At 46.4% G+C, this 27040-nt stretch overlaps 2 protein-coding genes and 1 long non-coding RNA gene across 3 annotated transcripts; 1 reads left to right on the forward strand and 2 right to left on the reverse strand.

Moving 5' to 3' along the window:
* Positions 1–2123: 2123 nt before the first annotated feature.
* ube2ql1 (ubiquitin-conjugating enzyme E2Q family-like 1) lies at positions 2124–10708 on the reverse strand. The gene is made up of 2 exons (XM_048994293.1): positions 9140–10708; positions 2124–4743 (listed from the first exon to the last, which is right to left on the reverse strand). Exons 1-2 carry the CDS (start codon positions 9821–9823, stop codon positions 4612–4614), a joined length of 816 nt encoding a protein of 271 aa, XP_048850250.1. The 5' UTR covers positions 9824–10708; the 3' UTR covers positions 2124–4611.
* Positions 10709–12650: 1942 nt separating this feature from the next.
* Positions 12651–14899, forward strand: med10 (mediator complex subunit 10). Its single transcript, XM_048994364.1, has 4 exons — positions 12651–12906; positions 13438–13521; positions 13680–13782; positions 14220–14899. The coding sequence occupies exons 1-4, from the start codon at positions 12785–12787 to the stop codon at positions 14313–14315; spliced, it is 405 nt and encodes a 134-aa protein (XP_048850321.1). The 5' UTR covers positions 12651–12784; the 3' UTR covers positions 14316–14899.
* A 1224-nt stretch (positions 14900–16123) lies between these two features.
* Positions 16124–20938, reverse strand: LOC125719509 (uncharacterized). Its single transcript, XR_007385101.1, has 3 exons — positions 20817–20938; positions 20248–20715; positions 16124–16707 (listed from the first exon to the last, which is right to left on the reverse strand). It is a non-coding gene; the product is annotated as an uncharacterized LOC125719509 (long non-coding RNA).
* Between the last annotated feature and the right edge of the window lie 6102 nt (positions 20939–27040).

Genomic DNA, 27040 nt, shown 5'->3' on the forward strand with positions numbered 1-27040 from the left:
TCTTTATTTTACTTTTTTTTTTTTTTTGTCTGGCGTTATCGACTTCTGCCTGATTCCTCCATACAGGCCCGCTTTTGTCTTCAGCTTCGCCAGCCTTGAAGTTCTGTTCACACATTGGGGGGGATGAGGGGGCTGGGCGCTGCGTCCGCTTTCAGGGAGGGAAACTCTGACAGGAGAGTCACACCATCGAGACTGGAATCCCAGTGCGGCCCGTCCACCCTGCATCCTGTTCCTTCAGCGTTTTTGTCTTTCTTGTCCCTCCGCTGTTGAACTGCATCTTCTTCCTAAATGTCCCCTGGCTGGGCTGTAGCGGTCGTGCAGTGCCTCACCTCTGCTCGCTTAAACGCTTTACCCCTTTCATGTTGCGTCTCGCAAGGGAAGCGTATTCCTCTTAAACGCCGACTACTGTGACTCACATAAAATAGTATTAGAGGCACACAATGGTCACTCTGTCCTCTATCCCACTGGGTAGGTTCGCTTCCTTTAAAGGGTCACTTCTGCTACACGAGTAACAAAGCTCTGCTGGGTTGATAGTGGTTGGGGGGCTGCTTTAACACGACCCTTTATGCCGAGTCGCCGTGAAGATGCCGTTCGGAGGCGGCCGTCTGTGTGTGTATCTCTGTGTGAGTGTGGGCAGGCTCGCGTGAGGCGGTTCATCTCAGGGACAGCTCTCAGTCACCGCCCCCTAATCCTCTTAGATCACTCAGCCGACAGCTCCCTCGCCTCCTCCCCCATGTGACACCCAAGGTCCTGCATCACCGGTGACGTGGACCGGCCACCTCGATGACAGCCCGGCACCGAGACGCCATGATCCCTCACAGAAAGGAGAGATGTACGTGCCATCTCTAATCCGGGCCGCCCTCACTGTCGTTTCCCTGGGCAGATCGTTTGTTTGCTGTTAGGGCTGGCAGCTGGTACTGATCCACTGAGATCCGTGGACCGGTGCTGATAGATCGGACAGTTTTGGAGGAAGGAGATCGCTTCACACATAAATAGGGCATTAAGAGCACCCCTCCCCCACGGGCACAGCATTAATACCATTGAGTGATGTATTTTAAAGTGTATTGTATTTCAACCAATCAGATCTCAGTGATGATCCTCCCTGGCTCCTGTTGCTGCAGTGACGATGGGCTTAGCAGTGTCTTGTTTGTATCATTTAGCGATTAATCATGTTCCTGTCTCATCAGTGTGACCTCTGCTCCACCCTCAGAAGCCTACATCCTGGGCTACGTCTCCCAAAATCTCCTATTAGCGATTTACATATTTAGACACATTCAGCTGCATGGTTCCAACTACGTATGTTGCTAAGATAGCAACTATGCCTTGGGGAAGCATACCACTGGATGATAACATTCATTTGTCCTGGCTGCACTTTACAGGGAACAATGTCTCCTCACCCCTGCCAGGCTGGGGTTGAAATCCTGCCCCCTGCTGTTTGCGTGTTCTCCACTGGGTGCTCCAGTTTCCCCTCTTGGTCAAAGAAGATGTGGTTAGGTGAAGTGACCTCTCTTAATTGACCATATATTATGTGTGATAGAGTGTGCCCTGCGATGGACTGACATCCCGTCCAGGGTCTCCCCAGTCTTGTGCCTTGCGATGGACTGACATCACGTCTAGGGTGTCCCCTGCCTTGTGTCTTGCGATGGACTGACATTACGTCCAGGGTGTCCCCTGCCTTGTGCCTTGCGATGGACTGACATCACATCTAGGGTGTCCCCTGCCTTGTGCCCTGCAATGGACTGACATCATGTCTAGGGTCTCCCCAGTCTTGTGTCCTGTGATGGTCTGACATCCTGTTCAGGGTGTCCCCTGCCTTGTGTCCTGCAATGGACTGACATCCTGTTCAGGGTGTCCCCTGCCTTGTGCCCTGCGATGGACTGACATTACACCCAGGGTGTCCCCTGCCTTGTGATGGACTGGCATGGGTGGAAAGTTGCTTTAATTAATTCACCCCTGGTTACTCCTACGAACATATTATATACTATGAGGCAGAAATATATCAGACTATAATAACGGAAGTTAAACAGTGGGGCATTGTTCAGTGTCTGTATGTCAGAAGGTGATAAATAAAACAGTCTCACACAAAATTCCCAATGAGGAAAGAAGCAGCCAGAGTGAGGATCTTGTACAGGGTTTGAAACATTCAGGTCTTTATTGCACACTCCTGTTTGGTTTTTGCTCGGTCCCGTGGCCCGTTGCTCAGCGAGGCCCCCGCCTGGCTGGATTCGGGTACGTGTCCTTTACTGTTTTATGTGGCAAAACCTCAAACATGCTTCAGCTCAGCTTCAAATTTGCAAACTACAAATAAATTAAAACACATTCATTTATAACACAACGTGACATTCGAAGACGTTAAATAAAACGAGGACGAAGAAGGAAGAGCAACAGAAGAAGCGGGTTCAGTTTTTTTCTTTTTTTGTTCCTTTTTTTTTGAAAAATGAGAGCTAACTAGCTAACGATCACGATCACATGCAGCTATAACGTAGCGGAATCATTACACATGTTCTGGACAGTTAGTTAGTGTTATTATTTTTTTTTTTTTCGGCGAACTATCACTCTAAAGTCTATCACGAAATTATGTCCCTAAACCAGAAAACACCCAGTTATCTTATATACGTATTCACTGTAATTCTTCATGTCAAAGCTAAGGTCCTTGTAAAAAAACAACAACACCATCTTCTTGACCTGGGCTTGCAGAAGGTCTTGGCCCGTGTTTAGATACCAGATGCTGTGAGATGCCTGACTGTCTGATCCCGTAACTCCTACCATATTTGGCATGAATGTTACAATACAATGATTGCCATTATACAAATGTGTCCATGCAAAGGCTACTACAAACTACAGATTAACGTTTTTTCCTCATGACTTATATTGCTGCTGATGGTTAAAAACTGTGTCTTTTGCACAAATGTGAGGCTGCCTGGTCGTGTTCAGGGCTCCTTTAGTGGATTTCAGTTCCCCCCCCCCTTCAGAAAAGCAAACCTGGCTCTTCGTCACACAATGTGTACATAAATCTTGCTGAAGTCATCTTGTAATGCAATCCAGATGCATTAAGGAGCCTGGGATAGGGGAGAGGGGTCCAGTTTGACGGTGATCCGGTCAATCATAATAAAAGATTGGGGGGGGGGGGGTGCTGGTCGACTTAGTTGTCATGCTAAGAAGAACTGGGGGACATAGACATGGGAGAAGGGAGAAGGGCAGACTGGGCATGCCCGGAAGGACGAGGAAGGACGAGAGAAAGATCTCATTCACAATGAGGAAAGATGGACGTCTTGGTCTGCACCCGTAACTGCCAATGACCCCCCCAGGTTATAGCCGCAAATCAGTAAGACAACAGGGGAATTGACGAGTCCTTCCAGCAAAAAACACCGTGGTATGACACAGACGCACAGGCAGACAGATGGACAGACAGGCAGGCAGACAGACAGGCAGAGACGCAGACAGACAGGCAGAGTCCGCTTCTCTGGAAATGTCACATGGTGTCTGGCATCACTGCGCCATCTGCAGGGCACACACAGCGTGCGCGTCGAGATCTTAATTAAGCCCAGTTATCAGAGAGCTGCTCTTAAATCGCATAATAACAGACGGATCGTCGAGACACCTGACCTACTGGTCTTACGGGACAATGAGAGCTTCTGATATGTCTTACGGGGGCAACCTCGCAGGTGAGGGATGCATCGAATACATCCATCCGGCCTGCCAACCCGGACCCCGTCCAAAAGCTTCCATTACCATCTGGTATCTAAATAAGCACAATTCAGGCTTCTTCCTCTCCAAAAACATTGATAACATAGACAAGGACTTCAGGGTCGTTGTGATCGTCTCTTAGCTGCTTTTCTTGTGGGTTTTTTGTGTTTTTTTTAATCGCTACAGGACCTTAGCATAAGCAACCTTTTCCCATTGGAAATCAATGACCATCTACACAGCACAGTGATGTCTAAATTTAGCCGAAAGTGAGAGAGGTTGAGGAGAGCGAGAGAGAGAGAAAGGAGAGATAGAGAGAACGAACGAGAGAGCGCAGCTCCACATAAATTACAATCTTCAAGTTGCATTGAACTGTGAAAAACAGCACAGCAAAGGAGAACCTCAAATGTACTGCCCATCTATTAAATATTAACGGGTTCATTTGCATGTAAATGAGAGGGGCAGCGGGGGATGGAAAGTGTGATGCAATTCAGTGTGGCGAGGTGTCTGTGGGGGGGGGGCACGCGCGCACACACACGCACACTCACACATGCACACGCTTGCAGTCACGCACATGGGATCGCAGTCACACGCAGTAACAAAGTGGCTATGGTGGGAGGCAAAAACTGGGAGGTGGGGGCCATCTCGACATCGGCACAGCTTTCCGAGGCGCGGTGGGGGGTGTGGCGGGAGAGGGGGGGTCAGATCCAGTTTTAAAACAATCCACGAAAGGCGACATTTAGCTGTAAACACACCCGATCATGAATAAGATAAATGTCAACCACATTCTTCATGACATCGCGATGAAGATACGCAGAGGAACAGGATGGGGGGTGAAGGGCTTCGACGGCGGGATGCTAGCTGTTGGTTTTTTTTTTTCGTTGTTTTTTTGAACAAAAAGTTTGGCAGGGAGGGTGGGCGGCGCCCTCAACCGTCGGACACCGGTGGCGACACCCAGCCGTACTTCTCGTGGGTCTTCACCAGGCTCTTGAAGGTGGCCTCAGCTTCCTTGCGACTGAAGGCTTTCTTGCACTTCCCCGCTTTCCTGCAGATCCGGCCCTGGGTGTGAGAAGAAAGGGGTGAAATCATGAGGTTCTCCGTCTGACTCCTCGGCACCCTGACTGTCCACTGCAGGTTATTTTCCACCACCAAGCTCGAGGACTCACATTCAGTCCATGTTTTTGCTCCCTCCCAGCTCAAAATATGGACTGTCTGGCAGGGAGCTTAGAGGGAGCAAAAACATGAACCGACTCTCCAACTGTGGGTCCCCGAGGACCGGATTTGGAAACAGTCAGAAGCCACTGACTGCCCCAAGCTGCCTAATTCTTAACGACCTCAAGGGGGCATCTGCCAAGGACAGACAAATTTGGCAGCTACCCAATCAGGAAGGCTAACGTTCGACAAAATTAGATGGTTTGGCCATACGAAGAACCAGAGGGCGCCTATTTAAGACGGTTAACCCGGGATGGCTGTCTACATCCTGGCCGAGAAAATGACGGGAATGAATTCTTGGGTCTTTGAAGAGACGTGAGCGTGACGATGTGGTGAAGTTCACACAAAGGGAAAGATGGAGGACCACTGCCAAGGAAATATGCTAATCTCTTTGTAATGCTCCACTTAGACAAGCCTGGCTCCTTTTAAACAAATACTATTAATCTGACAGCCTGGAGAGACATGGCCGTGGAAGAAGGTGGTGCCTTCTGGGTTTGAAATGGGTTTTATTATACTTTTATGTACTTTAATGTGACAAGAAACCGACAGGCATGGAAAATTTAATCTGACACGGACATAAAGGGCTGTCCACCCTACTCCTCCAGTTGTTTAAAATGATCTTATCCCGCTTTATGTCCATGAAGTGCCCTACATGAAAGAACAGAAAAATGAACGCTGGCATCTCCCAAAAACCTCCCCATATTCACCGACCCCAGGTGATGCTGAAACAACACGTTTTCTGTCACAGACGGGCGGTGCGGCGGGTGGTTGGGGAGGGGTTTCCGTGGGAACGGGCTGACCTTCGCAGATGCACGCAGATGCCAGTGGTCACCTCAATCAGAGTTAAAGGGTAACAGGCCCAACGGATAATTGGCTTTCAAGTAACCAGCCGAGGTAATTAGTTAAAGGTAACTGCCTGTCAGAATGTGGCGTAAACTCATGCTGTAAGAAGGTCCAGATCCCAGCCCCACACTGACAGCTGCCTCTTTATCTTATCAGGCAGAACAGCTGTGGTTTCCCCCAGCGACGCATCAGCTTCGGATCAAACATGCTGTGGAAATTCAATAATTCTACTTGTGGTCATTAATAATACTTTCCTATTAATGTCACTTCCACCTAAGAGAGGGAGCCTCTTACGCAATTCTGTCATTCAATCTGCCTCCCCCCCCCCCCCCCCCCCCCCCCACCTGACCATGCTCTGCAGGAGCTCTACACTTGGGGAAGCCTCGGTTTTGTGGACAAAAATGGTTTGTCACCGTCCCGCTATGGTCAAAAAAAATAACGTTGCAATGTTGGGTAGCCAGTATAAGGTCAAGGAGCAGGTGATGGCAAATTTCTTCTTGAATTTATCAGGTCTGTTACGAGATCCAATCAAGTGCCAGCATTAGACATCATTCCCCATTAACCTTCTGTGTATATCTGTCTGCCTGTCTGTCTGCCTCCCTGTCTGTCTGCCTGTCTGTCTTCCTGTCTGTCTGTCTGCCTGTCTATCTGACTCCCTGTCTGTCTGTCTGTCTTTCTGCCTGCCTGTCTGCCTGTTTCGTGGAATATCAACCTGGCTGGCATGGGCCAAACCAAAATTAGTCTCTTTTTGTCCCTGCAGATATTTTGACAGTTTGTCTCAAGTGAACATTACAGAATACAAAATACCGTGGAGCTTTTCTGTGGCATTTAATGCCATCTTATCAACAATTTTCATGCCTTATGTAACTTCTACACTTTCCCTCAAACTATGATGGAAACATTTCTTCGCTCCACTGGTGGGTATGAATGGCAAAGAACTTGGGTTGTTCCAGCGTTAATGCAACTAGAGAGACGAAAATAGTCCGCAGTCGCCGCAGGTCAAGTCAAGGCAGGCAGCAGTTTAATGGGCCAGAAAAAGCACGGAGCTCTCCGCTCGCTGGAGAAGCAGCTCCAGCTACCGTTTCAAGGCCAGTGACTCGTCGGCCGAGAAGAAACCCATGATTTGGTGGCCACTGTCTCCCGGCAACACTGGCCATCAGCAGTGCTCATCTATGGTCAGGCATGAGGGATTTCACACACCTACTCTGACCAGTCGCCGCTTTCCGTACTTCTGCTAACCTTCTACAGATTGTTACCCTTTCCAGAGGAAAAGAGGAAAGAGCCGTGAATTCTGGCTACAGCTAATAGATTTGGAACCAGACAGGTCTGACCAGGGATAAATATTGTATACACAATTTTTCCATTTTCTTTATTACATTTCACTGGCTTAGCTGGTACTACTACCGAGCATTACCCTTTTAAATAGCTGGATACTACTGGAGTAATTTCATTCTCCAGTCTTTCTCCAGTGGCTCTACTGGGGCCTGAACTCCCAGCTGCCAGGCCTCTAACTGTCCTACTTATGTGAAGCATCGTGGACAAACATTTGATGTCTAACGCTGTGCGAATGGCCATGGTCCTGAACTGAAAGAGAAAATGAATGGACGTTTCAAAAACGCTCCGATGCATAGCAAGACGAATGCATCAGTTGACATACGTCATGATTTTGTAATAACTCATGTAAAAACACATGCTGGAAATTGTACATCTTTGGTCATTACAGGTGACCTTGATAAGAGCGCTGAGCTGCACACTCAATTCCTCCTTGTCCGCAGAAAATGCCAACAATCTCACCATCTATGTCAGAGCTACCTGTGCCTTCAAACAGGATGCTGAGTCTAATTCAGGTAGATTTAGTTCATACCTTCACAAGAGCCTTTGAAAGAAACTCCACAACAGCTAGCCAGATGACGTCAGACATTTTTGCATACAAATAATCATAGAGTCACCCTGGTTTGATATGTTAATATAATTTCCTAGATGCCAAGTTTGAAATCATGATGTCTTAGCATCATCCAGTAGGTTAACAAACATGAAACCTCCCCTAATGCAGACCTACAAAACAAGTCTGTTTTAATAATACAGAGTACTGTGATTAAAAATATATTCATTTCCGCTCTTCTGTTTGGATTCAAGGTTACAAAGCCAGCACTGCAGTTTCATTCCAAGCAAACGGCCCAGTGAGAACTGCTCCAAGGATTCATAAATCACTGCACACCACTTGTCAGCAGGCCTGTTAGTAATTTTCAGAGAAATTTGGGTGTTTGCAGGTATTTCACTGCATCGGGCAACCCTCTGAACTGGAGGGTTTGTTTTCTACTATAGTCTTTGTTCTCAAGGGTTAGAAAGTGTCGACGGAAAGCTGCACAGTTCATTCTGTAGGTGCCCTTGATGCTAACAGGGAGAGCCTAACAGATTCTCAGAAATCAGTGCTTTAATCTCAGTGTGGCTTACATCCATGCAACTGTACAGTAACAGATGTGTGGACTCTGTGAGGACTTTTGTTTGTTCTTACGAGGTTATGCCCTGGACCGCATGAAATGATCTAAGCAATGAAACAACACATTATAGTGGGTTGTTATGGAGACAGGGATCTGGAGAAGGTATGACATATGTGCCCAGTGGACACCGAGTCCCCAGAGGGCCAGCAAGCAGAAGAGATGACCTCTGTGTCAGAGGGTAAGGCCACTTGATCAAGGATTCCAAAGCCCACGGAGAAAGATGCAATGCAGCAATCCAGATAAGCTGCAGGGCCTTCATAGAGGAGCAGCATCACATGTATAAATCAGCAGGCCAGAATGGTATATTCAAACGGCTGGACGCTTTATTTTGGAAATAAATTATTAAAATGCCTGGTTGGTGAAACTGAGGCTGCGGCTTGTTGTTTTGTGAATGATGACCTGCAGGACTGCAACTATAGCACTGCAGAGACTCACGGCAGGTCGAAGGAAACGCAGGAGAAACGTCTATGTAAAATGTAAAAAGGAACATTATGAATGAATCAAACATGAAACAATATATATTATAAAAGTGTGACTTCGCTTAAAATGCAAGATAGCTACAATAAAATGTCGAATTTATGAGTATCGTTCATACATACTGTTTATGGTTCGTTTGGTTTTAAATAATTAAATAAGTGGGGTTTTAGCGTCTTATATCTGGCGTACTGATTTAAGTCGTTTCTAAATTATACCTTAATTGCAGTTCTATACCATTCAACGGCAAGACAAGAGTACGGATTATCACACAGACGGCTAAATGAAAGCTGCATTATTTTTCTGCCGAATTACATAATCGTATAGCGAGTGCAACGTGGGCCGATCCGCAAAACGCCAGATGTTTGCTGAGCCGCACATCGTCCCCCTCCCCCCCCGGTACATCTCCAAGGAAAGAAGCTCACCTGTCCCTTAACCAGGCTCGCCGCGAACTGCCTCATTACCGCCTCTACCGTGTAGGCGCTGGACCAGCCGCGGGGTGTTAACAGTTCCATGCAGATGGCTCCTCCATCCAGGACGTAGCCGTTCTCCAGCCTAGGTGTGAGCACCCGCATGAAGGGCGGCGAGAAAGGGAAATTGTCGGGGAAAGATACGTTGAGCAGGATGAACTCGGTGTTGGTCTCCTTCATGTCCTGCCACAGGGCAGAATCCTTGTCCACCTGGTGCAGCTTCACATTCCAGTCAAATAGGTTGTCATCGGCCAGCTCCACCGTGATGAAGTTGTCCCCCAACCGCTTGATCTCCTGCAGTTCCTTCATCAGCCTCCTGGTCCGGACCTGGGTGCAGTGCTGCCGGTGCGGCGCCAGCGGTGGCAGCGAGCCGCCGGAGCTCTTACCGCCCCCCGCTTGTTTCTCCTTCACGTCCTTGCCTTGCTTCCCCGACGTGTCCTTGCTCGGCTGCTCCGATCGCTTTGCCTTTATTTCGGGCGTGTTGAGGATGTTGCTTTCGCTGCTCGTGTTGCAGTGCTTCATGTTGTTCTTCTGGTTCCCCTTGGTGCCCTTGAAGGAGCCCTGGTGGTGGTGCTTCGGGTCCTCCGTGTCTCGGTCGTGCAGGCGGATGAGACCGATTTTGCGGAGTAGCGTGGCCATTATTATTCCAATCGGTATGCAGACAGAAAAAAATAATAATAAAAAATAAGGCTGGTCTTATAAATGAAGAGGGGAAAGCGGATACTCTCCACCTACTGCAGCCCCACAAGAATGGCGATTTGAAATCGCATGAATTCAGTGCATGGCGTCTAGGACGTCAAGATAAAAACACAAAAGCCATTAGACTTAGGGGGAAATAGGCACGATGACCGGGGCTCTTCATACACAGATCTCCCGCAGACTAAATGCGTTAAACCTAGCAGATGCGTACGGTTCTCCTGCCGGGGAGCCGTAATTCTCCGTCCTGCGTCGCTGCAGCTTTGACAGCTCAGCTCTGTACTGCAGACACGCTTTATCTGCCGACTCCGATCCACTTACTTATTTTTTTTTCCTCCACACAGCTTGTAGATTTAAACCTTAAAATCGAAACAGGTTGCAGTAGTTCCAGATATTTATACCCTTTCCCTTGGTAAATCACACCTTAGTCCACCGTGATCGTGCGTTTTTAGATCAACTATAGCCCGCTTGATCCTGCCCCTTGTATTTTATCCCGCAGTCGGTTACCATGTATCCACACATGCAACAAAAAGAAGAAAAGAAAAAAAAGAAATTAAAAATGTAAGAAAGCGGCTCCGAGGGCTGCCGCCAGCGACTGGGCGCTTAATCCGAAGAGTCGGCGATCGGGCTTCGCGAAGAGCCGTTTGATATGAGAAGACTGCCGGGGCTCCGACACTGGCAGCCGCTCGCAATGCGCCGGACTGATAATCCTTAGCGAGGAGAGACGCCGGTACCTGGCCAGAATGAATAAACACACACACAGACACACATGCGCACAGACACACACACACACGCGCGCGCGCACACACACACACACACACACACGCGCACACACACACACACACACACAAGGAATAATCTAGGCAAAACGTGGGCTGGCTCTCTACGGATCAGTCGCCCAATTCCTAGGAGCTACCAGCAATATATATTTATCTTTTTATTCTTTTTGGCGAATTCATTTAAACTCGTGTTGCACATCTAATATGCGCTATAAATGATAAGAATCTAATTAAAAATTCGAGGTATTAGAGTATGTGTGCATACTGGACTAGAAGCTCAGCTTAACGGTTTCAGTCGTTTTTTTTTTTTTTTTAAAAAAAACGTCCAATTAACGGCATCGATACGTAAAATCTACACTTAAGACTAAATGAATATGACAATAACTCTGCCACGTCCGTATTATTAAAATGATGTAATATTTGATGTAATCTGCATCTTTGTGCAGATGCTCAATTACGTCATCTGCGAGATGAACTGTTACAATAAAATGTGCACAACTAACAAACTTATATAGGCTACGGTGGTATTCAAGAAATAGTAACATTCAAGAAATGGAAAAAGAGTATAAAATACATGGAAATGTTTAAATCCTATGATACGTTTCAGCCAATAAAATGATAAAATACGTACAGATCTATGTATATTCTGTATTTTAAATTCAGTAAACAATCCTCTAAGAGGCTACATTCTTTAGTTAAATTATTACACGTTTGAAAAGCTTAATAATGAACTGCATATCGACAGCATATAGCTCTAATTTTAGATAGCACTAGTTCTCTAGCATCCTGCTTACTACAATTTTTTTTCTTACGAATAATAACTTTGAGAAAGTAAACACTCCAGCTGAATAAACTGGCTACCCTTTTAATTCATAATATGAAAATACGTATCATTACTGCGATACGGCAATGGAGTTAGATCAAAGTTAGACGGTGCAGTTTGCTGACTGCATGCATGGTCTCCGGGGTTAATCCTACCTCCTGTACACTAAATCCTCCAATTCTTTATTTTTATTTGCCTTCCAGGTACCTGTAATGCCATAAACCCTAGATAATTGGTTACTTTCCCCAGATTTGAGAGTAAAACTACATTAATTTAAAATAGACCTACATGTAAACTGCGTTGTATATGAATCACATGGTTTCGCATCAAGATACTGCTTTTGGAAATTTGGATTCTGGTGACTAGTGTTGTGACGCTGTGATGACAAATACCAGCAATGACATATAAAAGTCGTAATGGGAACATTTGGGCGTTAAACGGTCATCGCCACGTAGTGAACGACAATGACCAAAATGTATTGAAAACGTTGAAATGTTTGACAGGGGACAGCTGACGCCCTTAGGCAGTGTAATTTACCTGTTAGCTTAGTTCTATGCCATAAGGGTGGTGAACTGTAGGGCTACATTAATAACCCTGTAAAAATATGGAAACAATACAGCAAAATCTAGATGTTAAGCTGTAATAAACCTAATGCAATCATTCTTCAACATCCTACTACACTGCCGTGAATGATAATTTTTAAGGTAAATTAGTTAGAAAGCTTAGTTAGATTAACTTTTTTCTTACATTTTTGGGCAGTTCACGTTAAGCCGATCATACATGTCATAATGGAAGTATATGACAAGCATATTCTACATGAGTACTCAGCACTGGGAATAAGTGTAACAAATGTCACTGTCTCGCCGAGGAAATTTGAACAATTAATGATTTAAAGGCAATTAATATGTAAACGTACACATTGTGTTGAGCCCTATACAAAAATTAACAGGAGAGCTATTTGTAGCTACATAGTAATGTAAAAGCGAAAAGTGACGCTTCTTCGAAGAGCTACGTAACGTGAGGCAACAAACAAAAAAAACCCACAAGTGCTGTAAAATATATGTATGAAAAATTTCAGCAAGAACACCGATTTACGGCATCCTGTTGCTATGTAATTGTTTCGTTGCTAGGGTAATCTAGTATCAGTGTCTATGATTGGTTAGTTTTATGCCGGAAACCAGTTTCCGAGTATGGTAGCTCGCAAAGGTAGTTATGTTGGGTTGACAGTCTTTTTGTTTTGGGTTGTATGTTTTATTTTTGTCGGTATTAGTTTTTTTGTGAGTGGTTTTGATTAATGATAGCATGGCCGAAAAATTTGATAACCTCGAGGAGCATCTGGAGAAATTTGTGGAAAATATCCGGCAGCTGGGAATCATCGTTAGCGACTTTCAGCCAAGCAGCCAGACGGGACTCAACCAGAAATTGTACGTTTATTGAAAATTAAACAGGTTGACTGGATTTCTGTATGCAATTACCAGACAGAGTTAACCCTTTTCATTAAATCCTTCCTAGTTGTCAGTTCATGGATTGCATTTACAACAAAGAGCTATAGCAATTGCTGTTAACGCTTTCTTTAATCTACCAACCATGGTGGTTATGCGAATGTTCGCTTGGTTTTATTAGGATTGCAGGTTTGCCAACTCTCACGAATCGGCAAATTTTGTATTATTACATTATCAAGCTTCATTTAGTTGCAAATTCAGCTTTGGGGTAGTTCGCAGGCCTTAGACTATTGAATAGGTAATAAAACTGTTGCATTTACGTAAATGCGTGTGCAGACTTGTCTCGAATTGAAAATCTCACACTAGCCAGCTGACCTAAGTTGGGGACAGTGCCATTGTACTTCTTTATCTAAACCACCATGACTGCTATGCGTCCGTACGCTTGTTGTAATGGGATTAGTATCGTCTGCGCGCTGAGGAATTGAATAACCGGAACGGCGTGTTGTTTTTCAGGAATTTCATGATAACCGGATTGCAGGATATTGACAAATGTCGCCAGCAGCTGCATGATATCAACGTGCCACTGGAAGCCTTCGAGTGAGTTTCCAGAAAATTTCATGGAAGCAATCATACAGCCGGGAGATTCTGAATATCAACAGCATTCCGCCTGATGTCATTTGAATTCCATGTTACCAAACATGCAGAACTTAACGATGATAATCTTTGACGTACATATCGTGATTTTTGGCTCACAGATACATCGATCAAGGTCGAAATCCTCAGCTGTACACCAAGGAGTGTTTGGAAAGAGCCCTGGCGAAAAACGAGCAAGTGAAAGGCAAAATTGACACCATGACGGTAAGTCGGACAAAGCTTTCCAGCAGGAAAGATCAGGTGATTGCTCAGCAATCGGTGATTCTTATTCGTTTCCGTTTTGTGTAAATGCCGTGTTATGCAATTCAAGGAAGTTTGTAATTATAATAAAATGTCACCCAAAGGGATGTGGGTGTTAGTGGCTTAAAATTTCTGAGAGGGAAAAATGAAAGGAGAGTGGAAAATGCTTCTTATTCAGTAATGTTTATTTTGTCAGCACACATTTGCTTTAGTAGTGTTACATGGCCAGACTCCTCCCTGCCCCCACCCAGTGTGTTCCTCTCCTGTTCTCTCACTTATTCTGCCTGCACAGTGTCCTGTGTGAGTTTACGTGTGTATCCGTGGCTGGAGTAGCCGTAGCAGAAAGGGTGCTGTGTAAGACGAACTGAAATTGAAAATGATTCTCTCGCGTTTTCTTGCAGAAATTTAAAAGTCTTCTGATTTCTGAGCTGGCAAAGGTTTTCCCAGAGGAAATGGCGAAGTACAAAGCGATTCACGGGGATGATCCTCCCACGTAGTGGCCAAAACAGCCCCAAACCTCCAGTGTACAGCTGTGAATGTACTTTATTGTTTTTTTTTTTTTTATAAATCCAGAATGCCATGGCTATGTTTTTTTTAATAATTACACTTTTTTTTAAATGTCCTAAAATATTCATAATAAATACACTGAACTATAGTCATGGTGTGTGAGTAAAGCCAGTCTTTTTTATAGAGAGAAATGACATTGGGTTTCATATCATTGTTTAAACTTTTCTTTGTCTCACTTTGATAAAACTGTCTGACTTTGCATGCGTAGCATTGATAAACGTCACGAGGTTCTTAACCACAACACCACCTGCCGCTTAAATGACTCTAATTGCACTGACTGGTATATGCATGGCGCAGTAAAAGTCGTTAATGTGCCAGAATATACTATTGCTTATACCATATATACCCAAACAACACATATACACACATACAGAACTTGCTGCATAAACCTAAAAGAAATCCGCATCAGATTTGACGATGCTTCTGTACCCAAATTTAGGTATGTTAGATCTGGAACTCTGCACTGGTACATTTTTGAATATGCAAAGGAAAATAAAGGTTATTTTTAGTTAAAGTTAGAGCCTCCACACTGCTGTTTCTCCCCTTTCTGCCAACACATTCATCGAAAGTGACCTAATTTTGCACATTTATTCAACAGGGTGTTGTGATGTTGTGGTGAAGTTCTGAATATAAGTGCAGATTTTCTGTAGAGGAGACTTTGATATTTTGTTTACTATTTGAGGGCTTCGCATTAACACAAGTGGTCTTCATGTCCTCCTGTAGGTTTGGCAACTGTTACATCTGGGTGGGGAGGGTCGTATTCTGGGCAGTTTGTTTACATATCTTCAGGACAGCTTTCTTATAATGACTGATTTACACTAGGAGAACATCAGTCCCAACCTCAAACAGCTTCACCGCCTTTCCTCAGTGCTGTGCTACATGCTGATAGAGATGAGCAGGTTTCTGAAGGACCTATGAAAGGTTATGTTGTGCTTTTTCCCGGAGGTTTGAATGTCGACTTGACGCGTCTGATATTTCGTGTAGACCTGCATTGCAGGGTTTGCGGGAAGGTTCATTATAAAGTTCATGAATCCACTGACACTGGATTCGACACGATGTTTTATTCATGAAGTCGAGGTGCTGAAGGTACTGTCTGGTTGACAATCAAGTACACTGCATAATTGAGTCTTTTTAGAATGAAAACCAGGGCCCTATTGAGTCAAGGGCCGTGCATTATTCAGGTATGTATTGTTTGCTAGACCTGTTGCTTGTGTGTGTTGGGTTTGATGAATGGATTCTCCAGTTGCATGTTTTGTGGCCTTCACATCTAGGTCCTTTTCTGAACACCAGTAACATGGTAGAGAAACGCTCTCTGTGATCTTCATATGGCAGAATGAGTATACTGGGTTCATACATCCATTATTTAATGTATTAAAACATTTCATCCAATTAATTTCATCCAAGACAGCCGAGTCTTGCATACACATATTTTTTCTGTCTGAAGATTTTTCAAGACAATTATTCCGCTAATTATTTAAAAAAAAAACAAGTCAGCAGAGAAACAGCAGAATTACTTTTGTGTTTGCAGACGGCTGTTGGGGGACATGGGGAGGCCTCTGAACACAGCTTTTGCCAGCATGCTGGTGCGGAATAAAGATTTAAGGAGAATTTTAGACTGAAAGATGACATCCATCATCTCAGCATGGACACCATTTTATTTTAAAGATAAATAAATGTGGAGCGTTTTGAACTTTTTTTTTTTTTTGCCATTTTAAAGCCATTTTCTTTTTAAAGCATTTGAATAATGACACACAAAGGAACAAGTAATAGACACGTCCATCTTGTCTGTCTGGCTGCAGTGAGTATTCAGCAAAATTATGCAGCTTAGATATTAATTCTTAAAATCAGAAGACAATAATGCAAAATATAAGTACGATGTGAATTAATTCAGAAAGGTTTCTGTGGCACCTTTATAATAGACTGAGCATCAGAAGAATCCTGTCAAACCTTCTGCACAGCATTATCAAACTAAAAATGATAGAGAAAATATTTGTAACAGGTTATTTATTTGACAACCAAGACAACAAGTGGCAATAAAGGTGTCACTACTGTACTCGGTATCTGATATGACCTTTATGCACAGCTATGTAAGAAGTACATCTTGATCTTACACCTTGAATAAGGTTACCATTTTACAGCCAGGGGTGTCCTGGCCCACTCTTCCTGTAGTGCCTGTACCAACACTTGTCCTTCAGTAGGACGCGGCACCCTGCAGGCCATGTGTCGGCCTAGAACGTCCCATATGTGTCCAACAGGATCCAGGTCCGGTGAGTACGGTACCCAAGGCATGCAGTTGCTGCTGATTCCCTGGTGTGTGCTGAGCTGTATGAGGAAGAGCATCATGGTGTTGGGATACGGTGAAGTCTTGGTGCTGCTGCTGGGTCAAGCCCGACATTTCAGACTTCTAGTGTATATCAGAGAGGATTCCCACCAAGGCGCAGGGTCAGCAAGAAGCCACAAAGAATTCTTAAAGCTGATTAGCAGACGATACCAAAATTGCATGTTGGTCTCCAACGATCAGATCTCAATGAACCATGACCAGGTGACTGACTCTTAGTACTTACCTTAAATTACTTTAGGGTTATATGCCTCATGAGGCAGCTTAGTGCTTAGCACTGTTGCCTCGCCCTCCTGACACCCGGGTTCGAGTCTCCATCATGGTTCCATTTGTGTAGAATTTGTACGTTCTCGCTGTGTTGTCATGGGGTTTCCTCAGGGTGCTCCAGTTTCTCCATACTGTCCAAAACCATGCTGGGGTTACTTAGAGTAAACAAATTGCCTGTAGGTGTGAATGGTGTGTGAGTGTGTCCTGCAGTGGGTTGAAGCACCATCCAGGGTTATTCCTAGCCTTGTGGCGATAGGCTCTGGACCCCTTCAACCCTGAGTGGGACAAGCAGTTACAGGAAATGGTTGGATGAATGGATAATATATCACATCACAGCAACTGGAAACTACCTCAATGTAAGCCTTGTTCAGTATATATTTCGTGATTTAATTTTATTTTCAGTGATCTGTCTCATCACATGATCAAGGTTTCGTTCTGATGACCAGAGGAATTCTAGACACGCTGAACATTTGCAAGCCGTTAGTAATACGGAGAAAAGTTTCTGAAGGTGAATTTCCAAGGATGAGAGGAGAGCCGTTTGTAATGAGGGCGTTTTCTGAAATTCCACAGAAAGTCATGTCAGAACTGGTTGACGAAGCATCATGTTCCGGCTTTGGCGTTCGTGTAGGTGGCTCCCTCATGTCATCACGGGTGCAGTGCGTGTTTGCTGCCCCCCCTCCCCCACTCAGCTTTGGTTTGCTCTCAGGGTCTCCTTCCTAGTGTCCCAATCTTAACATTATGAAAAAGGCACCCATCTGGCATGATCTAAGTGCACATGTTAGATAGGTGATTCCTCGTGTGAATCAGGTGGCCACTGTAGCACTGTGAGCTGCGTGTGAAGTTCTCCCTCCTCCGTGTGCTGTCATGAAGATCTCCCCCAACGCAGACCTTCCTAACCGTTACCTTGGTTACCTGCTCCTTCCATTGTGACACGTCCTCCTGTCTGTAGCTCCCGTCAAGATGAGTAATATCTGACAAGCTTGGAGCTTCTCTGAGATTAAATGCGGCCCGTCTGCCCTTATCGTTCAGCCTGTACTCCATCCTGGTTTCCCACCTTCTGATCGCTGCATGGAGAGGTTGAATGACGTGAGCTTTACAACAAAGCCCCAGTCAACGCTGGTGTTCTGCTCGAAGCCTTCGTTTACTAGCTGCCTCTCCTTTCCTTTTATTATTTTTTTGGGAGAGCTGCCCGTCTGTACTCTAGCAGCATCGGAATGAGCCACATGCCATCTAGACTTCCAACCGGAAAACTAATCTGTGTATTAATTTGATTTTCTGCTTTTCAGGAAAGCAGCTACTTAGCCCTCAGGGTTCCAGCGTGCCTTTGATTGTACATCTGAGGCCACCATTGCTCTTATATGTACAGGCACAATATTTTTACAACATCTTTGTAATGCTAATTCTGAGCACAGATATAAGATCCAGTTCCTGGGTGCTTTTATGGCTTGGGGGGGTGGGGGTGGATTCAGAGCTTGACCCCTTGGTGCTCTGTCATCGTGGTTACCATGGTTACCCCCCTCCCTCAAGAGAAGGAAGAGTGCGGGCAATCAGAGGAAGTCCTGACAAGGCTCTCATGAGGGTCTGGACGGTGAGAGCAAGGCTGACTGCCATCTATGATACTGGGGAAGGTTCTGAGGAAATGCTGGATGGGCGGGCGGGCGGCTGCTCCAGTCAGTCACTTTCTGACCCAATAATCAACCTTGAAGCGTTTCTGTAAGGCGCCATACAGTGTAGTCGGCAATATGAGAGCGTGATGCAGGGAGTTGGACCCACATCCCTGCCAAATCCTTCAAGACCAGAACCACATTCTTTCAGTATCTTTATCGAGCAATCCATATGATTCTCCTGTCATTTTCAGTATTGCTCCTGTAATTAATGCTTTTTAAAACTCCCACCAGATTTATAAATGTACGTGCAGATATTTGAAAACCCCTTCCTTTTGATGTTTACGGAGGTGCAAGTCAACTTATGACCGATCGCTGTGAAGGATGCTGGTTCAGTTTCCATGGAGATAGACGGGAATCTCTTGTTCTCTTTTCTTGTTGGAATAGAGGCTTAACGCAGGAATTCGGGCCAAGGATTTCGCCAGAGAGCTTTTAATAATCATCCCCCCGGTAACTGAGGTTCTGCCATCCCATAAGCGGAGCCACATCTGCTGGGTGTTAGCGCATGCTAATTCGAAATGATGCATCACCTTGTAAAAGTCTCGAGAGCGGCCACCTTCGTGCCGGCCGCGCATTCGCTGGGGACGGTCATGTGACTATCATGCGGGAAATCAGTACATTATTCTGTTTATCACCATTGGCAGCATGCAGTACTAATTTTTTTGCCCATTGTCTGGTCCCCCTTAGCTTTGCTGGGGTGTCGTGGGTGGGGGGGTGTTGTCACGTGTGTCAGGGATCATAAACAGATTCACTGCACCAGCTTTATGGTGACAGGGCCATAGCGAAAACGCAGAGCGAGTTCCTTTGTCTCCAATGGGTTTTAATGTCCCTTTGTTGATAAAATGCGCATTTTACATGTGTTTTTCCTGCAGGCTCAGGACCATGGATGCTCATTCTTCTTTTGACATTTCGCAGTGACAAGTCGAATCATTTCATTTAAGTCTGACTGATCGTACAGCTTTGATTCAGTGCATCGATCGTTACCATCCGCTTTCACTGAGTGTTGTTTCACTGAAAGCTGCACACTGAAGCGGCACATTGTTAGGATCAGAGACAATGAACATTCGATATTCCACACACAAGCCATATCAAATCTTATATAAGGTTAACGTGACATGAAGTGTATTAAGTTACGGGACTGACTCACATTTCAAACAAACCCTTTTTACACGCTGGAACCCCCACATAAACCCAGACAAATCTGATATTCTTGACTGGGTTTTATGTTTTGAGGCATCTCAATCAGTGTTAGCCCTCAAACGGATTACATCTCATTACTCGAGATGGTTTTGCACTGGCTAGATCGTAAGAACGGCTGACTGCATCACTCTGCAAATGCACTCGGACATAAGAGTTAATTAGTCTCCATAAATGGACGGATAAAATGTAAATTTGCCTCGTGAACGGCCCCCATATATTCAGCAGGGCAGGAGGGCTTCCTTTGTCTCTTAAGTGTCTGCTCTGCTGGCGAAAAATACCCCCCCCTCAATAAAATTCTTGATCTTTCCCCTGGCTTTGTGCTGCCATTTGGTCCCCCCCCCCCCCCCCAAATGACCGTTTTAGTGTCATTCTGTGGCCACATCACGCCCTTACCTCCATCCCGAGGGAGTCGGTCAGGGGCCAGGTCTGTGTTGGAGTGGGGGTGTGGCCATGAGGGGGCGGGGGGCACTGCTGGCCCCCGCAGATCAATGGTCCAAAAACGGGTCGCATTGTTCCGGCCTCGTGCTGGGCGCTCGCCAGCAGATGTAGAGGAGCGACTTGGGGACATTAATCACTGTCGGCTCACCGCTCCGAGAATAATAATAACGGCGGCCTGCGCGGCTGCTCCTGTCCCAAAGGGCTACGTTCGAAGATTCTAGAAAAAAAATAAAGAGCGTGCGCAGCGTCAGACCGGCGGCTCAGCATTTGCGGCGCATTTAAATCTCCAGACTCACTGCTGTGCCTCCAGGCTTCCAGTCGCCGCTGTTTTAGCTTTTGTCATTAGCCTTGCGGACCGCTAGCTCCACGCCGTTAAACATTACTGCTCTGCTTCATGCGTGTGCCGTTTTATGGGGGCCGCTCCTGTGAAGCACAGAGCTCCGTGAGGTTTTACGGCCGCCATTTCTATATGTCCCCATATTAATCTGAAGGACTTCTCTGCCTGGATGCTAACGCTAACCCACCTCTCGCGGAGTATCGATTTAGCTTCCGTGGCGAGATTTATTCATGGCATCTGTCGGTGCCCGTATGTGGGCCTTAGGGCCCCAGAAGGACGTCTCTGCAGGCAGCCTCTGGCGTTTTCAGAGCTCCCAGGCATGGGGGGGGGGGGGGCAGTGAGAGACAGTCACATGACCTCCCACTGCTATCGATGAAAAGCGGGACTGACGCAATCTGGAGAGCGTTACTCAGATCGGATTACGCAGTGGGTTGAGTTGCGGATGATCAGCAGCACTGACGAATTCCCTCCCTCGCATCCAGCATATCTGTGAGAAGTGACACTGCTGATGAGTGTTGTGGGAGGGGGGTGGCGGGAACAGGCCGGGTTACCCACCTCCCGTTCCACTTGCTCCCAGCTAGTGCCAACACACCTCCCCCATCACCTCCCTCATCACCTCCCCCGTCACCTCCCCAGTCACCTCCCCTGCCAGGGATGAGATTCAAGGTCACTCTGTGTTCTGTATGCACCCCGCACATATCCCTGGGGGAGGGCGAGAGGGAGGATACAGGGGCGGGGCTTGCACCCTTCCTCCTACACGGCGGGGCAGAGGACAGGGGTGAATTTGGGAGTCTACAGACAAAAGAAGCAGAAAGGAGGAGGGTGAGAGAAAGAGAGAGGGGGGGGGGGGAGGGGCAGGGCCGGCCTGCACATTTCACCGTCAAATCCGTCACCAGCAGATCCGCTGGTTCATCAGAAGCAAACAGAGCTGAACAGAGTAACACACCTAGTGGAACCTTGTGATCCCGTGCCGGTCTGGTCATGTGACCGCCGCACCTCAGACTGAAACAGGTCACCTAAAAAAACACACACGTGCGTCACTCTGAGACCTTCCACTGACTACACCCGCTGCTTATCACCAGTCCCGTAAGAGTTCTGTTTCACATCAGGACACATGGTCTCCCCTTCCAAGGTCTCCCCTTCTAAGGCTCCATTCCTGTATTATTTACCGTTTTCATTCCTCTGTCCTGTTTACTTAAACCTCACATTCCCCATCCCCCGCCAGTGGGCCTGACACAGGAAACCTCCTTTGCTTTCATATTCTTTTCCAGAGCTTGTTCCCTTATCCTACATAAACATAAAACGTACACAGAGCACCTTATAGTAGAGGGAATGCTTACAATTTATGTGCATTTCCTGGGAAATTAGTATTAGTAATTAGTAAACATAATTGAATTATCATACATCATACAGCGACAGGTAACATTTTTTCAGCAGTAAAGCTATTAAGGTTATATAAGATTCACGGCGTGGAAGTTTAACGGGGATTTGAAGGACAGAAGGAAAATTGGGAATAAAAGCCGAGAGCTGCATCTCCGTCACCAGTCAGCGGCTGCATGGATTTAGATGCTGAACTGGGTGAGCAACTGGGTGAGCAGACTCCTTTTAATCCTGCTGTAGGGATAATTCATCACTGCAGTCAAGTGTGCTGACCGGGTAGAGGGGGAATACCTGGGGAAGGACACACACAAATACATTCTCCATAACACCCCCCAGACGTACAGACAGCTGCAGTCACGCTACCACAAACAGCCATGATAGTCAAACTTCATTCCATAGCAGACAGATTGATACTGGAAGGAACATAATGTATTATTTAAATGCAAAGGTCTATTTTAATTTTTTTTTTTTTGGGGGGGGCAGGGGGTGAATTTCACTGAAAATTCCCTAAGCCCCTGGCCACACTTTTGTTTGAGAGATTCAACCTCTTGAAATGATCTCTCATGTATATTTCTAAAAGCCACCCTTAAGTTTAAAGTGTTTAATTTCCTACCAAGTCAGCGGATTACCCATCTGCAGGGACGCCCCCCCCCCCCATTCTCCATGCTGAGTCAGGCTTGTTTTTTTTTTTTTCTTAATCCGCTGACGGGGCGGTTCTGGTACTGGCTTTGCAGGCCGAGGCGAAGGTGCCCAGCTTTCGGCTGGATTCAGGCCGGCCCCCCCTCGCCGCAACATCTCAGGACAGGCTCTCCTACCTGAGCAGATCTCCACTCCTCTCCCCTTGGAGGCCTTCCTTATGGACACCTCGTGGCCAATGTGGACATAGTGGTTTCTCTGAGCTAAATCTCCATGTGTGTCTAGCTCCAGTACCTGCTGAGGGGAGAGTATAGGCTTAGCTTAGCTTAGCTGCGGGGGGGGGGGGGGGCGGGGGTTCCTGGAGGATCAACATAAAGGTGTTCCATGGGTCTGCTGCTTCTGCCATGACAATGAACGTATAACATAACGAGATATTTTACTATTCATACTGGCTACTGGGGGGCGGCATGGTGGTGCAGTGGTTGGCACTGTTGCCTCACACCTCTGGGACACGGGTTCGAGTCTCCGCCTGGGTTACATGTGTGTGGAGTTTCTCCCCATGTCGTCGTGGGGTTTCCTCCGGGTACTCCGGTTTCCCCCCACAGTCCAAAAACATGCTGAGGCTAATTGGAGTTGCTAAATTGCCCATAGGAGTGCATGCATGAGTGAATGGTGTGTGACTGTGGCCTGCGATGGGCTGGCCCCCCATCCTGGGTTGTTCCCTGCCTCATGCCCATTGCTTCCGGGATAGGCTCCGGATCCCCCAGGACCCAGTAGGATAAGCTGTTTGGAAAATGGATGGATACTGGCTACTCCTATGTGCTACTATCTTGAGTAAACCTTTATGATGCTGTCCTGTGTATCTGTCTCTTTATCAGGATGTAAATGCAACATCTTCCCTGAGGATTTCCAGAACGCCGATGCTGGCAGGTGCGAGGCGGCCCCAGTGACTGGTCACACCACGACATGGGAGATCTCGCCTTCTCGCTCTCCATCTAACACAATCATGCATAACAACACCTCTGGAGGGCGTGGGGGGCGGGCGGTCGGCACCAAGCAGCAGAGAGATTGAATTACCAGTCTCTTTGAAGATGGAGCATCCCTTGGGGAAGCAGGCTAGAAACTCGGTTACATCCTGTCAAGAGGCTGATTTGCCAGTGAACGAGTTACTGAGGCTGTCTGTCACTCTGCTCCCAGATTTTGCTTTGGTGTGGGAAAATGCAGTCGGGGGGTCGGTTCAACCTATTAAAGTGGAAAAACTGGAGTAAATGATGAATGATTTGCTACATCCATAAATCAGCTGAAACAGGAACTCCCTTAGGAAGTGGAAGGTGTCATGGAAACCATGAAAGCAAAGTTAACACCGTAGTAAAACAGAACAGTTTGCGTTACCCTGAAACTCACCAAAAAGAAACAAACAACTGGCAGAGGTGGATAGTTCATGTCCAGAAACCAACCAGTAGAGTATAAAGAGTCACGGTCACAGAGTAACTCAGCTTGTTGGTTGAAACGAAATCTTGGCCTGGATCTTTACTTTCTGGACCATGAACTATCCACCTCTGGCAGGTGTTGGCCGGTGTTGAGCGAATATAAAACTCACTCGCTAGTATTGTCCTGCAAAATCAAGGTGTTCTCCCACTGACAGGAAGCTACTTGCTGAAAAATTGATATAGGCAGGGAAACATAAGTATGAGCTCCTGTGTAACCGTTAGCAGCCTATTAGTCTGAATCGATTGTTTTAATAGCTAAACTGATTCTGGATGTGCAGTGTACAATGGACACATCCCCTTCCCAGCATAGCTGACTTAGAAGAAGAGTCATACCATTAGATCCTGCCTCTGACAGGAACACGGGGGGAACCTGCTTCATGGCTGTTAGACTACAAGCTCTTGGGTGACATTTGCGGCCCTTTTCCCATTTCTCAGATGTCAGTGGAGGACAGAACATTCCAGATCGGGGGGGCAGGTTAAACATGCTGTGCACCTGTTAACAAGACAAGCAGTTCAGCATCTGGTCATGTGACACCGATGGCCCCTTTTGTGAACGATTCATGGTCCACATGTCGTGTAAATGAGGGTGATGCGCGCGCAGGCAACCATCAGGAGGTGCCTCGGATGAAGAAAGCGAAATTACTGTCGAAAATAAGAGCGGCACTTAATAAATCCCCTGGGGGGCTCCAAGGCAGCTGTGTGGCAGGTATGAAACCCCCACTGCAGCCTCGCATCCTCCTTGTGAGCCCTTAGCATATGGCTACGCTAATTCTCAGATTCCTGAGTGCCAGTAATAGCAGCTCGCTGCTTATGAGCTTCTTTTGAATGAAAGAACATCCCTCTTGAGGACATCCAGTCTGCGGTCACCACAGGTAATTGGATTTAAATGGCTACAGGCTTTCTGCTGAACGGAGACGTGTGGAAAAGCCGTGTCATGCCGAGGCGACAGCATGAAGGAGAGCTGGGTTACAGAGCCATGGTCCCGCCTTAAAACCCCTGGCCTCTCGGCTGATTGGTTCAGATGCCCATTGGGTTGTAATCCATTTGGCTGCATTTCCAGTTTTCTGCGAATGGCTGATTGACACACCTCCCTAGAACAACGACCTTATTAATACGTCCTCAGCAATGTTGCTAGGCAACCATTAAGCACCAGGTTAGATTCTCGTCACCATCATCAAAGCCACCTTGGTCTATTCGATCCGCTGATAGCCACTTAAGCTAACCCTGTCACTGCCATGCATAAATAGTTTCCTTTTGTTTCCTCTTGCTAGGAAGTCGACAAAGTTAGACAAAAGCATAAATGGAGGAATACAGACGTGCGGCTCATGTTACAGTCAAATTCCCTGAATTCACGAGAACAGCAATTCCTCCTGAATTCTAGCCGCTAACGATAGCGGCTAGCTGATGCGCGCTGGCCTGTGATTGATGAGTCTCCCTTCAAGCTGCCAGTGGAAGGAGCAGCCAGACAAATGACCTCAGCCCCAAATGCAGCTGGAATCAGCCAAGCCCCCGAAAACAGCTCCAACTTTCACTATAGACAAAAGAGTAAGGAGGCGAGAATAGCGTAAATCGGAAATGAGGCTGATTGCGTGAATGATTTTGTGCTCACTTGCCTGCTGATCATTTCTTCCATGGATAGACACTTACAAATACGTTCAAGCTTGGCTGTCTTTATTTGTTACACCGGATGATGGCCTCGGCCCTCCCTGACACCGTGCTAATGTGTCACTATTCACTGATAAGCTCACACAGCCTCTGTTCAACCTCCAGATTGACGCTCTAATTGCGGTTCAGTCAGGTAGTCTGTAATCGAAGCCTGAGATACGTGACCCACATTGAGATGCGGTTCCTGGCTCCTCCGCATCACGCCATGTGACCTGTAGTGTGTGAAGAAAGGTGTTGGATCGGCAGGGGTACATTGCAATGTGGGCAGCAGAACCTGATATCCCACCAAGAACTTTTAATTAGGAATTAACGAGTACCGATTGCCAGCAGGTCTATGATATCGCCAGATTGACTGCTACAAACATCTTCCTCTTTACTTTCATAGTTGCATGGTGTTTGATAGTTTACAGACGTCTGGTCTTTTCCCTGTACTGTAGCTACCGGTTGATGAAAAAGGATTTGGTAACTTTTCCCCGTCTTGGCGCAGACGTGGAAAGTGTGTTAAATGTGGTTGGTTGCAGAGCTGCTAGAATCTTCTGTGCCCATCAGCTCCCCGCCCAGAGGAATTCAGGATGCATGGAGCGCCTCAGAGTCAATCATTGACAGGAAAAGTGTCGTTAAGGTTTGCTTCTAGCTGGTTCCTGCTAGTTTCGCAGGTACATGCAAGCCCTTCAGGATGCTTGGAGTGTTACACCTCTCCAGTAGCTAACCAGAGAGGAGAGAGATGTGATTAAATTTAGTGACAGACTTGACCTCTGAGCGGAATACACATGTATGATGTTCTGCTGTGTAAGATGGTTCTGACCTTTACAGATGATGGGGTCTGTTTCTGGTCTCGCCCTGAGTAACCTTTGGGATTTGTTTACAAGCAGGTGTTTTCAGACCTTCTTAAGCCAGGGACCCCCAAATGGAAACCAATACCCTACCCCACTAATGAGAGAGGTGGGCTTTTAAATCAGTTATTCCTGGGGATTTCCCGGGAAGTTTATTTTTCACTGAGGGGGGGGGGCTCCCACACATGATTTATGATATGTATCTGTGGACTCTAGGTGAACAACCTGACAACCTCATATTTTAGTAGTTTACAGTCTCCCATAACCTGATGACTGGGGGCAGGACAACAGCTGAATGATAGACTGTGGAAATATCTGCTGTTTGATGCCGTTGGTTTTTTGAATGTTGGGTCATTTCAATCATTTTAGAGACTAATTACCGAGCAGCCTTCATTAAGGCAAAGGAT

Source organism: Brienomyrus brachyistius, chromosome 23, assembly GCF_023856365.1.
Source record: "Brienomyrus brachyistius isolate T26 chromosome 23, BBRACH_0.4, whole genome shotgun sequence".
NCBI classification, from domain to species: Eukaryota; Metazoa; Chordata; class Actinopteri; order Osteoglossiformes; family Mormyridae; genus Brienomyrus; species Brienomyrus brachyistius.

Bases quoted from the DNA above. Each gene is read 5' to 3' on its own strand.
- ube2ql1 (XM_048994293.1), bottom strand. From the start codon at position 9,823: ATGGCCACGCTACTCCGCAAAATCGGTCTCATCCGCCTGCACGACCGA. The intron at 4,744-9,139 runs GTGAGCTTCTTT...TCTCACACCCAG, and splicing joins CGAGCCTGGTTAAGGGACAG to GGCCGGATCTGCAGGAAAGC.
- med10 (XM_048994364.1), top strand. From the start codon at position 12,785: ATGGCCGAAAAATTTGATAACCTCGAGGAGCATCTGGAGAAATTTGTG. The intron at 13,522-13,679 runs GTGAGTTTCCAG...TTTGGCTCACAG, and splicing joins GTGCCACTGGAAGCCTTCGA to ATACATCGATCAAGGTCGAA. The intron at 13,783-14,219 runs GTAAGTCGGACA...GTTTTCTTGCAG, and splicing joins GCAAAATTGACACCATGACG to AAATTTAAAAGTCTTCTGAT.